Source organism: Musca domestica, unplaced genomic scaffold (assembly GCF_030504385.1).
Source record: "Musca domestica strain aabys unplaced genomic scaffold, Musca_domestica.polishedcontigs.V.1.1 106, whole genome shotgun sequence".
NCBI lineage: Eukaryota > Metazoa > Arthropoda > Insecta > Diptera > Muscidae > Musca > Musca domestica.
The window spans coordinates 732,479-747,316 of record NW_026712122.1 but is presented as its reverse complement, the minus strand read 5'-3'; the positions used below and the strand labels follow the sequence as shown (position 1 = coordinate 747,316).

Genomic DNA, 14,838 nt, shown 5'->3' with positions numbered 1-14,838 from the left:
GACTTTTAAGAATATTTCACTGTGCACCGCAAAAATAGTTACGGGGAAAATCCAACAGGTTATGAAAGTAGAGTTGAAAAAATAAAACACGTTTATCGGCGTCGTGAAAGTTTACATTTTAAAAGTAACCAAAATTGAGGGGATAGGATCCCCCCTATTCCACATTTCTTTAAATTTTCGGATTAAGATTCCTCGGAATTTGTGCATTTTAGGCATATAGTATCATCGGCAAAATTCCAGATATAAATACGAAGAATATTTCTGTCGGGATAGTAGAAAGTCAAAGGGATAGTAAAAAGTCAAAGGTGACCTTCGTGCCGAAGGTGACCAATACGAACAAATCTGAACTTATTCTAAAATTTGATGCTATTTCCGACATTTTTCAAATTTAATAAAATAAAATTTAAAAAAAATGTAAAAATTAAGGGGTTTTAGTTTTTGCAAAGGATCTTGGTCATTTTTATGCCACTATAGTATGGAGGGTATATTAAGTTTGTTATTCCGTTTGTAACACCTCCAAATATACATTTTAGACCCCACAAAGTATATATATATATATATTCTTGATCAGCATAAAATTCTATGTCGATTTAGCTATGTCCGCCCGTCTGTCCTTCTGACAGTCTGTGGAAATACCTCTAGTTTCCGAACGAATTGAAGTAGATTGATAAAATTTTACTCAAATGTATGTTATGTTTGCAGGACTTTTGATATTGAAAATGGGCCATGTAGGTCCACGTTTTGGTTTGGACCCATATAACGGTACTTCCGATATTTCAAATTTGGTATTAGAAGTTCGTAATGGATGCTACAGCCTATGATAGAAAATTCTTTGTGCAGGTCCACGTCATCGTATAATCCCCATATAACGGTTCCTCCCGATATTTGGTATTTTGATGATGGATGTCCACGTCGTCGTATAGACCCTATTATAATGGCTACATTCGGTATTTTTAAGATTTTAACAAAATTTTTAACGGATTTTATTTTTTTGCAAAAATTGCAAATTTCGTTCCAAATGGTGGAGGTTATTTGGCCCGGTCGAATTTACAGCTTTTTTGCTTGTTGTATTCTAAAACTGCATTCTTCAACCGATCTCAATGACACCTGAAATGTGGTTTTTTAGGGATAACTAAAAATATTTTTTTCAAGGACACGTGAAACTTGGACTATGGCATTTGGATTTCTTATTCTTAAGAATGTTGGCCATTTTTGTATTCTAATAGTACATTCTTCAGCCGATCTCACTGGTATTTGCAGATTAAAGGGAAACATATTTAAATCCAGATACTTTTAATTAAAAATGTATTTTACCTAATGTGGAGGGTATTGAAAGTTCGGTTCGGGCGGAACTTAAGGTATTGTTACCTGTTAATATCTTTTTTTAAGAATATCAAAACTAAAACGTCGATGTACCTTCCATTCGAGCTGCTAAAGTGGATTTCATGAATTTTTTTAACTTTCCAAGCTATAAAACCTGATTATATAGAGCGTTATTTAAGAACCTTCCAAGATATAATAAAGATGTTTTTAGAATATATTCCAAGAATCATCCAAGCCATGAGCATAGACTATAAAAGTGGCTTTTTTAATTAAATTTAATACATAATGCAAATACTGTTCAATCTTTATTGAATCAAAAAGCTTCCAACATTTGGTGGTGTTGGAAATGGGGATTCAGTACTCTTCGGTGTTGTGGGAGTTGGATGTGTGGGAGCTGCAGGAGTTGTAACTATTTCTGGTTCGATTGGTGTAATGTTGTTTGGAGGAGTGATGTTAGGTTGTAATGTCGGTGGTGTAGGAGGTGGTGGTGGAGGAGTCGCAGTGGACGATGTTGTCTCCATTGCATAGGTTTCGGTTGTTCTTGTTACTTCTTCCGTTGTCGTTTCAGTAGTTAAGTCCTCAGTTGATGGCAATTCAGATGTCGTATAAACCTCACCAGAGAGGCAGGCCTGCAGTTCGGCATATAGGCCAGTAGTTTCTTGAACATAGACGTTAGAACATGCATCTGTGCAATTATTTTGATTGTACATTATAATTTCATAGTTCAGTTTTAGGTGCTGTACATTTTTGTATGACAGACTTTCCATGGTATCAGTGGTTGTTTGAACTTCCCGAGACTATACAATCGAATAAGGAATTTGAGGGAAATTTAATGAGATCCAAAATTTGGCATACTTACAACATTTGCATAACAATCAAAGAAGTCTTCGAGGAACTCTCCCTCCCTGCCACAATTCCCATACAGATTGCAAATTTGTTCGGCATCATTATCCAATTGTTCACGATCCGAAAGCACAAAATCGTCCAAAGCTTGACGCTCGGCATTTGCTTCATTAAGACATTGTAAATAGGCCAATTCGTAGGTATTGGCAACCTCATTTATTTTTGGTAAATACCAAGCAAAACAATCTACACTTGACCCATCTGAAAATTGTGTCGTTTTTAAAATAGTATTTACCAAATTCGTCCGACCAAAACACATTGACTTTAAAAAAATAATGCCGATTAGAAAAAGTGTTTTCAACATTTTGCCGCGAACCGTAACTGGCTGGATAATTAGTGTCGATCCATTCAAGGGTTGTGTTTTCTTTCATATTTTCACCCATTCCCACTGCCGCTATGATAAACGCAATTCCCAATAGTGTCATCGATTAAAATATGTTGTTATTATTCGGACAGTGATGGGTCTTATCGCAAAGCATTTGATTGAATGTCATAAATTAGGGCAATCTTTAAAGCAAATCGCGTGGTAGCCTATTGCAGATGGCAGACATTATCTGGCACTTGTTTTTGACGAAAATTATAAAGAATTTCTAAAAATAACGGAAGAATAATAAAAATAATAGATTTGGTTCAAAAATCCCATATAATTTGACTGTTTAAAACTAACGTTGAATAATAAAAAGTAATCCAATATAAACGTCGATTATCTACGTTTATTTTTTCAAGGAATATAAGAATATTTGTTTAAGCCTCTTTTAAGCTTTAAATGTGGTTTTACAGGGTGATATGAAAAAACCGCAACCAGCTTCAGACTGCTGTCATTTCTAAGCCACTCATGTTTACAAGTATAAAAAAGCATTTTGGTGAGCATTTCCGGAGGAAAAGTTATTCAAGCGTGATAGTGTGATTTATTTATATTTGGCTGGAAAACCACAAGTGACTATCGTTAGAGCACTCCAGCATTTAAATGTGAATGAATCTTTCATGTCTCGTACCATCGCTCGTTATCGTGATACTGGTAGTTTAACCCACGTCAAGGAATGGGCGAAAGAAAACAGCAACATCAGCATGGTTCGAAAAGTAAAGAAGCGACTTGATCGAAACCCGCGTCTCAGTGTCTGAAAAAAGGTTTCGTGATCTGAACATATCGTAATATTCCATTCGGCAAATATGGAAAAGATAAGCTCGGGATAAAGCCATTGAAATACAAAAAAGTGCAAGAACTTACACCGCAACAGAATGAAAATAGACTCAAAAGAGCTAAAGAGTTGCTTCGCTTAGCCGAAAGTGGTGAACTGCCGAATTTGGTTTTATCCGAAGAGAAAACATTCGTTGACCAGCAGTTTGTAAATAAACAAAATGATCGTGTTTACTTGGCCAACAGAACTCAAGCGCCGGCCATGGTGATTGTGTGGGCTGCCATAAGAGCCGAAGGTCGCTCTCCGCTCGTATTAATCGACCGTGCCATCAGAATAAATGCCGAATATTATCGCGAAAATATTCTGGAGGTTGTATTAAAGCATTGGGCACGCAAACCTTTAGCCGCAGACCAACAGGACTCAGCACTAGAACGCGCCACCCAGGAATGGTTACAAAATAAGGGTTCTCGTTTAATTTCCAGCGCACAATGGCCACCAAAATCTGTCTGAAGTATTTTGGAAAGCAAGGTTGGAACTAAAATATACCAAAGTGTCAAAGAAAACACAACAAGCAAGCGCTTCGCCGGGAATTGGCCAAAATACCGCAGAGCAACATTTGGGCAGCGTGCGACGGTTGTATTGGCCGTTTGAAGGCCATAATTCGTGCCAAAGGTGACCAATTCGAAAAAATCTACCCTTATTCTAAAAGTTGATGCTATTTCCGACATGTTTGATTCATTCAATAAAATTTAACAAAAATGTAAAAATTATGGCGTTTGACTTTGTTGCAGTATTTTTATAATACAGGGTGAATTCTTTTTCAATGGGTTTTAAAAATATGTTTTTCAAGAACACCTAAAACGTGGATTTTTAAAAATGTATTTTTAAGGACACCAGAAACGTAGGTTTTAAAAATTGTTTTTTCAAGGACACCTGAAACGTAGATTTTAAAGATATTTTTCAATGGATTTTTAAAATGACATCTGAAACATGATTTTTTAAAAATACTTTTGAAAGACATTTGAAACTTGGATTTTGGAAAATAAATAAAACTTTGATTTTTAAAAATATTTGTTTCAAGGACACATAAAGTTATAAACTTGGATTTTTAAAAATACACTGAAGCTATAAAAAAGTATTTTAAGGCTATAAACGTGGGATTTTATGCCTTTAGTCATATGGCTGCAGAGGGTATATGTGATTTGATGCGGCCAAAACGTGTCTAATCAAATAAGGGTTTTAGGCGAACAGAAAGACACCCGTCGTCTCTATGGGCCAAATCCGATTCAGAATATTTTGTAATCTAGGGGTGCCCGTTCATCTGTCTGTCTGACTGATAACCCTCGAAATGAGTATCCGATTTGGTCCAAACTTCGTACATCGTAATATTATTATTAAGCTTAGATCGAGCACGAAATTAAGAACGGATAAAACGGACTACTCCTTCTGGCAACTCCCCATTAATTTTAAAAATACACTGAAGCTAAAAAAAGTATATTAAGGCTATAAACGTGGGTTTTTATCTAACTGTTGACTCTTTATGGGGGAGTTTTCGAAGCAGTTGGCCAATATTGTCCAAATCATATCTGAACTAAATCTGATATAAATATTACAATGTGCTACATTTTTGACTATACCATCTACTTCCTTTACTTTATATGAGTTATGTGCAAATTTTTGGAAAATGAGGAAATATGCGTGAGGTACCAGATATATCGGACCGGAATAGTACACTTCTCAAATACAGATAAAAATATTGGTATGTGTAAAATTTGAAGGAAACGGACATTTATATCCAATTTTATACGAAATCATAAATTTTGATATATTTACATCAGATTTCTGGTTACAGAAATATTTTGATATAGAAAGTTGTGTAGAATCGCCGACTTGTTTCGCCAGTTACGACAGATATAAGTTTTGGAAATTGTGACCCCTGGTGAGTTAGGTACCAGAAGGGCTGGGCAGATATTTATCATCTGCATAACAGATTTTGCGTTAGAAATATTTTTGGATGTGTGAAATATATATTTGGCTGGAAAACTACAAATGGCTATCGTTATAGAACTCCAGCATTTAAATGTGAATAAACCTTTTTTGTCTCGTACAATCGCTCGTTACCGTCATACTGGTAGCGTAGTCCGATGTCACGGATTTGGACAGAAGAAAACCGAAACATCAGCAGAAATTGTTCAAAAGTAAAGAAGTGCTTGATCGCTATTTTCCATTCGGCAAATATTGAAAAATGAACTCAGGGTAAAGCCATTGAAATTCCAAAAAGTGCAAGGACTTACACCGCAACAGAAAGAAATAGACTCAAAAGAGTTAAAGAGTTGTTTCGCTGGGCCGAAAGTGGTGAACTGCCGAATTTGGTTTTCTCGGATGAGAAAACATTCGTTATGCAGCAGTTTGTAAACAAACAAAATGATCGTGTATACTTGCCAAAGAGGTCAGCTGAAAATGTGTACCTTCGGTTGGCCACCAGAACAGCCGATGGTTGCACTCCGCTGGTATTAATCGACCGTGATCAGAAAAATCAGAAAAAATGCTGAATAGTATCGAAAAAATATTCTGAATGGTGTTTTAAAGTCTTGGGCACGGAAACATTTTGGTCGCAGACCTTGGACATTCCAACAGGACTCAGCACCATCGCACTCAGCACGCGCCACTCAAGAATGATTACAAAATGAGTTTCCTCGCTTCATTTCAGTGCACAATGGCCACCAAAATCGCCAGATACCAATCAGTTGAACTATTGTTTCTGGAGTATTTTGGAAAGTAAGGTTGGTACTAAAAAATACCAAAGTGTCGATCACCTCAAGCAAGTGTTTAGCAGGAAATGGGCCAAAATACCGCAGAGCAACATTCGGGCAGCGTGTAACGGTTTCATTGGCCATTTGAAGGCCATAATTCGTTCCAAAGTTGACCAATTCGAACAAATCTACACTCAATCTAAAATGTGATGTTATCCCGACATTTTTTGCTTACATTCAATAAAATTTAAAAATTATGGCGTTTGACTTTGTTGCGGGTTTTTTAGCTCCCCCTGTATTTATTGATAAACAAACTTTACGTCCCGTTCTAACTCAACATTAAAAAAAAAAAAAAAAAAAAAAAACACACTTTTGAAACCAAAATTGTCAGAATTTCAAAATTTTTCATTCCATTCTCTATCAGCTATGTCTATAGTTTGCGGATTTTGCAATTTTCTCAGCTCTTTTGTTCAGTTATTTATTGCACTAATATGGAATGGAATTTTTGCATTTGCATTGCAATTATTTAAATTTTCTATTGTCCTCCTAATGACATTCGTACTTGGTTGTGTCGTGTTTTTAATGGTAAGTTACAAGTCCTCTATGCGCTGACGGAGAGAAAACAATTTGAAATGATTTTCATTTTCAGTTCGATGGTGCATCAATTTCATTTGATCAATGGGGAAATGCCATTTCATCGATCAGACGTTTGAGTGATAATCTCATTGAAAGGCAGCGTCGAAGTAATAGTGTGGCTCCAGCTACCTCGATTGCAGTCTCATCACAAATTTCCTCTGAATCGAATAAAGCCAGCGAAGAGTTATAGCTGTAAAGTTACGTGTGTTAGGTGGAAAATATGGTAATAATTCTTGTCCTGAGTGACCCCTTAACACAGATTTACTATTAAAGAAGTAATTGCCCTAAAAATTGTCCTTTTAAATCCAGGTTTATAGTTTGGTCGATTCCTTAAATATCCATTCTACGATTTAAGAGTCTATGACAAAATATATTTAAAAATCACGTTGACAACTTTAATGCTTCTTGAAATATATTCTTAAAAATCCGAGTCTATAATATTGATAATCCATGAATAAAAGGAAACGAAATAGACCTGTAGTTCTCTTTAAATATATTTATTGAATTACATTCTGAGTCGATTTATGCGTGTCCGTCCGTCCGTCTGTCTGTCTGTCCGTGTATTTTTTGTAAACATGTAATTTTTGTAAACTTTTTAAACAAAGTACAGGTCGCATTAATTGTCTGATTGAGATGAAATTGTCCACAAGTCATTTGTTTGGCCCAAGGACGAACCCTACTGATAACAGAATAAGATTTGAATATGGCTGTAGTGCCGTAAGTATTCAGCGCCAAATGCGTAAGATAAGTCCGAATCAAATTAATTTTAGCACACATTGCCAAGTTAAGTCCAAAAGTATGTCTGGCTATTTTGGTGAATATCGGTTCAGATTTAGATATAGCTCCCACATACATTTTCGTCCGTTTTTAATTCTATTGTGAGCCATACGTGTAATATTCGTCTAAATGGAATGGATTTTGGCACATCCGATCGAATTCAGTCCGGAAGCAATTACTTCGAATTTGGTGAAAATCGGTTCAGTTTCAGCTATAGCTCTCATATATATGTTTCATTCGATTTGGGGTATAAGTTCCTCACATTCGTAATATGCATACCACAACATTGATATTTGAAACAAGGTATACCCCAGAAATACTTCTGTCAAATTTCATCGAGATCGGCTCAGATTTAAATGTAGCTGCCATACAGGGGTTGAGATAAAAAAAAACTGCAACAAAGTCAAACCCCATAATTTTTACCTTTTTTTTATTTATTTAATGAAAGCAAAAAAGTTCGAATTATCATTAAATTTTAGAATAAGTTTAAATTTTTTCGAATTGGTCACCTTTGGCACGAATTATGGCCAATGAAACCGTCACACGTTTGCCGAATGTTGCTCTGCGGTATTTTGACCCATTCCCACCGAAGCACTTGCCAAAATACTACAGACACAACAGTCCAACGGATTAGTATCCGCAGATTTTGGTGGTCATTGTGCGCTGGAAATAAAGCAAGGAATCTCATTTTGTAACCATTCTTGGGTGGCGCGTGCTGAGTGCGATGGTGCTGAGTCCTCTTGGAATGTCCAAGGTCTGCGGCCAAAATGTTTGCGTGTCCAAGGCTTTAATACACCCTCCAGAATATTTTCGCGATAATATTCGGCATTTATTCTGATGTCACGGTCGATTAATACGAACGGAGAGCGAACATCGACTGTTATGTCGGCCCACACAGTCACCATGGCTGGCGCTTGAGTTCTGTTGGCCAAGTAAACACGATCATTTTGTTTGCTTACAAACCGCTGGACAACGAATGTTTTCTCATCGGAGAAAACCAAATTCGGCAGTTCACCATTTTCGGCCAAGCGAAGCTACTCTTTAGCTCTTTTGAGTCTATTTTTTTGTTGTAAGTTCTTGCACTATTGGAAATTCAATGGCTTTACCCCGAGCTTATTTTTCCATATTTGCTGAATGGAATATTACGATATGTTCAGATTACGAAACCTTTTTTCAGACACTGCGAAGCGGGTTTCGATCAAGTCGCTTCTTTACTTTTCGAACCATGCTGATGTTGCTGTTTTCTTCCGTCCACTTCCTTGACGTGGGCTACGCTAGCCAGTATCACGATAACGAGCGATGGTACGAGACACGAAAGATTTATTCACATTTAAATGCTCTGGAGTGCTCTAACGATATCCAATTGCAGTTTTCTAGTCAAATATAAAGAAATGTCGGACGAGTGGCTTTGAAATGACAGCAGTCTGAATGAAATTGGTTGCGCCCTGTATATGTAGCTATGTATGTCCGTCCGTCCATCAGTCCATGCTAATTTGTAATCACGATACAGGTCGCAATTGTGGCCTGATCCTCACGAAATTGAAAATGGAGGTTGGGTTAGGGTCAGAATAGAAGCCTATTGTTTTTGGAGACGAACCAAAAACATTTCCTGATTTAGCAGTTGCTCTTTTGGCTACAAATATATACCAATCGACCCGGAAGTTTGCATGAAGTTAGTGTTCAGGGCTGAGCAAAAGTTAGCCAATTTGGATAGTAATCGGACAATATTTAGCTGGTAAAATAAACCATAACTTTAGTGACCAAAAAAAAAAAAACGAAAATTTCCACCAAACCGCAAATATTTTTAATCCCGGCTAAATTATAAAAAATTTAAAGGTTACCTCGGACCATTACAGTGATTCTAATAGCCAAGATATCGGATATGACCATTGGATTATATTTAGCTGTAAAATGAACCACAGCTTTAGTGTGAAATTATTTTGAATACCTAAAAACACGAAGGGCTCTATGACATTATATCAAAAATGAAATTTTCCAAGATGGATTTCGACAAAAGGGTCGGCCCCGCACCATGCCATAGCCATCCATAGCCTCCTCAATTTTGGTTACTTTTCGATGAAAACTTTCAAAAGGCCGATGTACTTGTCAACTTTTTTAGCTCTATTTTCATAATCCACTGGATTTTCCTTGATTTTTCGTGTTGTATAGTGTAATATTGAAAAAAATCTACATCTTCGATGTTCCGTTGAAAAATACAGTTAAAAACCCACGTTTAATACTTTGGTGATGCTTAGAGAAAACCAGTAAAGAAAGTCCTAAAGTCGGGCGGGGCCGACTTTATGATACCCTACACCACTTTGCTAATTTAGTAGAGCTCCACATAACAATTAAAAGTTTGTATGGGAGAATTTAATCATACATGCTATGATTATAATTATAATTTAAAATTCAAGGGACTAAATATGCCGAAGCATTTGTATCTTTTAAATTCGGACTCGTATTGCCCATTTGGTGCAAAATTAATTTTTAAGACAAAGATATATATGGGAGCTATATCCAAATCTAAACCGATCTCGATAAAATTTGGCAAAGATATTTATGAGCTGTATTGGATATATTTCCCTGAATATCGTTGTTACGGAGTGCATATTACGGCCGTGGGTAGCAAATACAACAAATCGGATGAGCAATATATATGGGAGCTATAGCTATATCTGAACCGATCTTCACCAAATTTGGCACGCTAGCTTCTAAACTCAATTCGGTCGCATGTACCAAATTCCATCCCATTTGGGCAAAAATTAGACGTTTGGTGTACAATAAAAGGTAAATCGGACGAAGTTATATATGGGAGCTATATCCAAATCTGAACCGATTTCGATAAAAAATTTTGCAAAGGTATTTCTGAGCTGAATTTGATATATTTCCCCAAATATTATTGTTACAGAGTGCATATTACGGCTGCGGAGGACAAAAATAACAAATCGGATGAACAATATATATAGGAGCTATAGCTATATCTGAACCGATTTCGATCAAATTTTGCATACTTATTTTCAGGCCTAATTTGGTTGTATGTGCAAAATTCCATACTATTCGGGCCGATATTACACGTTTGGTGCACAATAAAAGGCAAATCGGACGAAGATATATATGGGAGCTATATCTAAATTTTTACCGATTATCTCCAATTTCAATAGGGTTCGTCCTTGGGCCAAACAAATGTTTTTTGGAAAATTTCATCTCAATCGGATAATAAATGCGACCTGCATTTTGTTCACAAGAATACATGGACAGGTGGACGGACGGACAGACGGACTGACATGCATAAATCAACTCAAAAAGTGATTCTATGCAGATCATCAAAAGGAACTATGGGTCTATCTCGTTTCCTTTTGCCTGTTACAAACAAATGCACAAAGACATAATACCCTGACCACCTTGTGGTGTAGGGTATAAAGAGATTCTATGGAGATCCTCAAAAGTAACTATGGGCCTATCTCGCTTCCTTCTCTATGTTACAAACAAATGCACAAATATATAATACTCTTACCACTATGTGGTGTAGGGTATAACAAATGCACAAAGACATAATACCCTAACCACTATGTGGTGTAGGGTATAAATATCTTTGAAAATCCCAATTTTTATCTCGGATGACCATTGAAAAAGTTTTCTTTTTAACAATCAACGTCTTTGGTCTTTAAAAAAAATAATTTTGAAAATGACTTAAACGTTTTATAGTCCGTGGATAGACATAGAAACATAGAAAGTCCTTGGAGAAAACATTTTAAATAATCCACGTCTATAAATCAAGTTTTCAGTCACCCTGTAAAATTCACAATTATTTTCTTGGTGATAGATTTGAAATTGAGATTCTTTGCGGTATACATTTATTGCCTATTTGTTCTCTTTAAAAAATAAATATTCATGCTCTAATCATTTCTATTACTTTATTTAACATTAAACAATTGCCGAAAAAGTACTTCCTCAATGTTTAAAAGAATTATCAAATATTTAAAATCCTGGAGGTGGAGTTGGAATTTCGGGGGTTGTCGTTGGAAATCCAGTATATTCAGTAGTGTATCCCAGCTGGTCTTGAGGGTTCGGGTGCGGATGTTGTTGAGGGTGTTACAAAACCACCACCAGCCAAACAGGCATCCAAGGCAGCATAGAGTGCGGTTGTCTCCTTGACATAGGCATCGGCACAGGTGTCGGTACAGTTTTGTTGTTGATAAGCAATTACCTGATATCTACTGTTGACATATTGCCATCTATTTTTGGACAAGGTTTGAATGTCGTAAGAGGTGGTGACGGCGGAACCAGCCTATGGTTGTTGGTTGGAGATAAAATACGGACAAATTGGAAATTTCATTTTAAATTTTTGGACTGCTCTCTCTCTTCTTCCGGACTTACCGATTCGTTGTAGCACTCAAAGAAATCAAGGGAAGATTCCTTTTGGGAACATGCCTGGTAGAGGGCACAAATTCCTCCAGCTTGCTGAGTGACTGTGGCACGATCGCCAGCAACCTCATCCTCAACGGCCTTGGTGGCATTGCTGGCTGTATCCAAACACTGGGTATATGCAGCTTCGTATTTGTTGGTGGCCTCGTTAATTTGTGGTAAATAAACCGAAAAACATTGAACATTGCGTGGTGAATTTGACTCCATGGAACGGCTCGATTTCAAAATGGTATTGGCCAAATTTCTTTCGACCAATGGCGCAATATTCATGGAAAGAGCCCCATTGGAGGCAATCGCCACAATCAATACACTTAATATCCACATTTCCCGGTTTTTTTGTTAAGGTTTCGAAATTATTTCGTTTCGTTAGAATGGTAGTCGTGCAACTGATTTTTTCGAATCAAATAACTTTCGTTTTATATAAAACGATACGATAGTTCAGCAATGTATTGGCATATATTCTTATTTTCGTTTTTTGTTTTTGCTTTCGGAAGAAATCAATTCACAAAGTGAGAATAGTATCACAAACCTTGTATAAGACTCTGAGCACCACAAAAATCCCTATCTTTTTTCCAAAGAAGTATATTTACGATGTCTTGGCCGATAGATCCAGATAATATTGCCATTCTTTTATCAATTAATACATCGAATGGTCTAAACAAAAATAAAACATCATATTGGCATATTGTATTGTTGTATATATACCTTTACGTCCTATTTCATTCCCCTTTGGTATAGAAATATGGGCAGTGCTTAGGAAGTGAATGAAAAAAAAAGAAAATCCCCTTCTTAAAATATTTTCGATGACTAGGTTATTGATGATTTGCATTCATCAGAGGCTTTATTGCAGAAATACAATTTTTATAAATACCAATTAAGACCTTTATATATTGAGTTATTAGAACTAGAATGTTGTTGTAGAATAACAAATTTTTAAATTGAGAAGCACTGATTTTCATGGAATAAAAATGTCATGAGAAATTAAAAGGGTGTATTTAATTTCCGGCCATATATTTATACAGGGTGAGATGAAAAACCTGCAACCAACTTCAGACTGCTGTCATTTCCTAGCTGTTAAAATTATTCCAGTGAGAGCTCATTACATTATTTACAAGCGAACAAAAGCATTTTGGTGACAATTTTCCAGAAAAAAAGTTTTTTGTGATGGAATGTTGTGATTTCTTTATATTTGACTGAAAAACCACAAGTGGCTATCTTTAGAGCACTCCAGCACTTAAATGTGAATAAATCTTTTTTGTCTCATACCATCGCTCGTTACCGTGATACACTTTAGCGTAGTCCGACGTCAAGGAAGTGGACGGAAGAAAACAGCAACATCAGCAGAATTGGTTCCAAAAGTAAAGAAGCGACTTGATCGAAACCCGCCGAAAAATGGCTAGTGAGCATGACATATCGCAATATTCCATTCGGTAAATATTGAAAAATGAGCTCGTGGTAAAACCATTAAAATTCCAAAAAGTACAAGAACTTACACCGCAACAGAAACAAATAGACTCAAAGTAGCTAGATTTGCTTCGCTTGGCCGAAAGTGGTGAACTGCCAAATTTGGTTTCCTCCGACGAGAAAACATTCGTTGTCCAGCAGTTTGTAAACAAACAAAATGATCGTGTTTCCTTGCCAAAGAGGTCAGCTGAACTCAAGCGCCGGACATGGTGATGGTGTGGGCCGCCATAACAGCCGATGGTCGCTCTCCGCTCGTATTAATCGACCGTGTCATCAGAATAAATGCCGAATATTATCGCGAAATTATTGTGGAGGATGTATTAAAGCCTTGCTCACGCAAACATTTTGGCCGCAGAACTTGGAAACTCCAACAGGACTCAGCACCATCGCACTGACTATGCGCCACCCAAGAATGATTACAAGATGAGGTTCCTCGCTTCATTTCCAGCGCTCAATGTTCACCAAAATCTCCGCATAACAATCCGTTGTACTATTGTGTCTGGAGTATTTTAAAAAGAAAGGTTGGCACTAAAAAATACCAAATTGTCGATGACCTCAAGCAAGCGCTTCGCCGGGAATGGGCCAAAGTACCGCAGAGCAACATTCGGACCGTGTGTGACTTTTTCATTGGCCGTTTGAAGGCCATAATTTGTGCCAAAGGTGGCCAATTCGAACTAATCTAAACTTATTCTAAAATTTGATGATATTTACGACATTTTTCGCTTTCATTAAATTTTTTATTTCACCCTGTATTTGATGTACCTAGCATGGTATATACCTCCTACACAACAATTTAATTGAGGATACGATTATTATGGGGAACTATATTGCTACCTCGAATCTCTAACTGCAACAGAAAGATTGTCGGTTCAAACAGGCTTTGCATTTGCTATAAAATGTATAAATCCGAAAAAAACTCTTCGTCTATGCGGCATGTTCCTGCTTTTCTCATGGTCATCTGTTCCTGGCATTTTCACGCGTTTGTAGCGAAGCGCACCGGGGGTTCAGCTAGTTCTTTATAAAAATTCTTTAAAAATCCATGTTGGATTTATCCTTTTCAAAAATTCTTTAAAAAGCCTATGTTTATAGTTGGGAGTATCCTTTGTAGAAATTCTTTTAAAAGCCCATGTTTATAGTTTGGATTATCCTTTATAAAAATTCTTTAAAAAATCCAAGTTTATAATTGGGATTATCCTTTATAAAATTCTTTAAAAAATCCAAGTTTATAGTTGGGATTATCCTTTATAAAAATTCTTTAAAAATCCCATGTTTATAGTTGGTATTATCCTTTATAAAAATTCTTTAAAAATCTCATGTTTATAGTTGGTATTATCCTTTATAAAAATTCTTTAAAAAATCCAAGTTTATAGTTGGGATTATCCTTTATAAAAATTCTTTAAAAATCCACGTTCGTAGTT

The 14,838-nt window shown here is 36.4% G+C and overlaps 2 protein-coding genes and 1 long non-coding RNA gene across 3 annotated transcripts; 1 reads left to right on the top strand and 2 right to left on the bottom strand.

Annotated features, from left to right (window-relative positions):
• Positions 1 to 1,615: 1,615 nt before the first annotated feature.
• LOC131805404 (uncharacterized) lies at positions 1,616 to 2,585 on the bottom strand. The gene is made up of 2 exons (XM_059128537.1): positions 2,183 to 2,585; positions 1,616 to 2,120 (listed from the first exon to the last, which is right to left on the bottom strand). Exons 1-2 carry the CDS (start codon positions 2,528 to 2,530, stop codon positions 1,629 to 1,631), a joined length of 840 nt encoding a protein of 279 aa, XP_058984520.1. The 5' UTR covers positions 2,531 to 2,585; the 3' UTR covers positions 1,616 to 1,628.
• A 3,867-nt stretch (positions 2,586 to 6,452) lies between these two features.
• Positions 6,453 to 7,153, top strand: LOC109611943 (uncharacterized). The gene is made up of 2 exons (XR_009343673.1): positions 6,453 to 6,703; positions 6,768 to 7,153. It is a non-coding gene; the product is annotated as an uncharacterized LOC109611943 (long non-coding RNA).
• A 4,270-nt stretch (positions 7,154 to 11,423) lies between these two features.
• LOC101887893 (uncharacterized) lies at positions 11,424 to 12,359 on the bottom strand. Its single transcript, XM_005179650.4, has 2 exons — positions 11,909 to 12,359; positions 11,424 to 11,819 (listed from the first exon to the last, which is right to left on the bottom strand). The coding sequence occupies exons 1-2, from the start codon at positions 12,278 to 12,280 to the stop codon at positions 11,568 to 11,570; spliced, it is 624 nt and encodes a 207-aa protein (XP_005179707.1). The 5' UTR covers positions 12,281 to 12,359; the 3' UTR covers positions 11,424 to 11,567.
• Positions 12,360 to 14,838: the final 2,479 nt, after the last annotated feature.

What these genes read in the sequence shown, in the direction of transcription:
- LOC101887893 (XM_005179650.4), bottom strand. Translation starts at nt 12,280, where the DNA reads ATGTGGATATTAAGTGTATTGATTGTGGCGATTGCCTCCAATGGGGCT. An exon ending in TTGAGTGCTACAACGAATCG is followed by an intron (nt 11,820 to 11,908) that starts GTAAGTCCGGAA and finishes CAACAACCATAG; the next exon opens with GCTGGTTCCGCCGTCACCAC.
- LOC131805404 (XM_059128537.1), bottom strand. Translation starts at nt 2,530, where the DNA reads ATGTTGAAAACACTTTTTCTAATCGGCATTATTTTTTTAAAGTCAATG. An exon ending in TTGATTGTTATGCAAATGTT is followed by an intron (nt 2,121 to 2,182) that starts GTAAGTATGCCA and finishes TCGATTGTATAG; the next exon opens with TCTCGGGAAGTTCAAACAAC.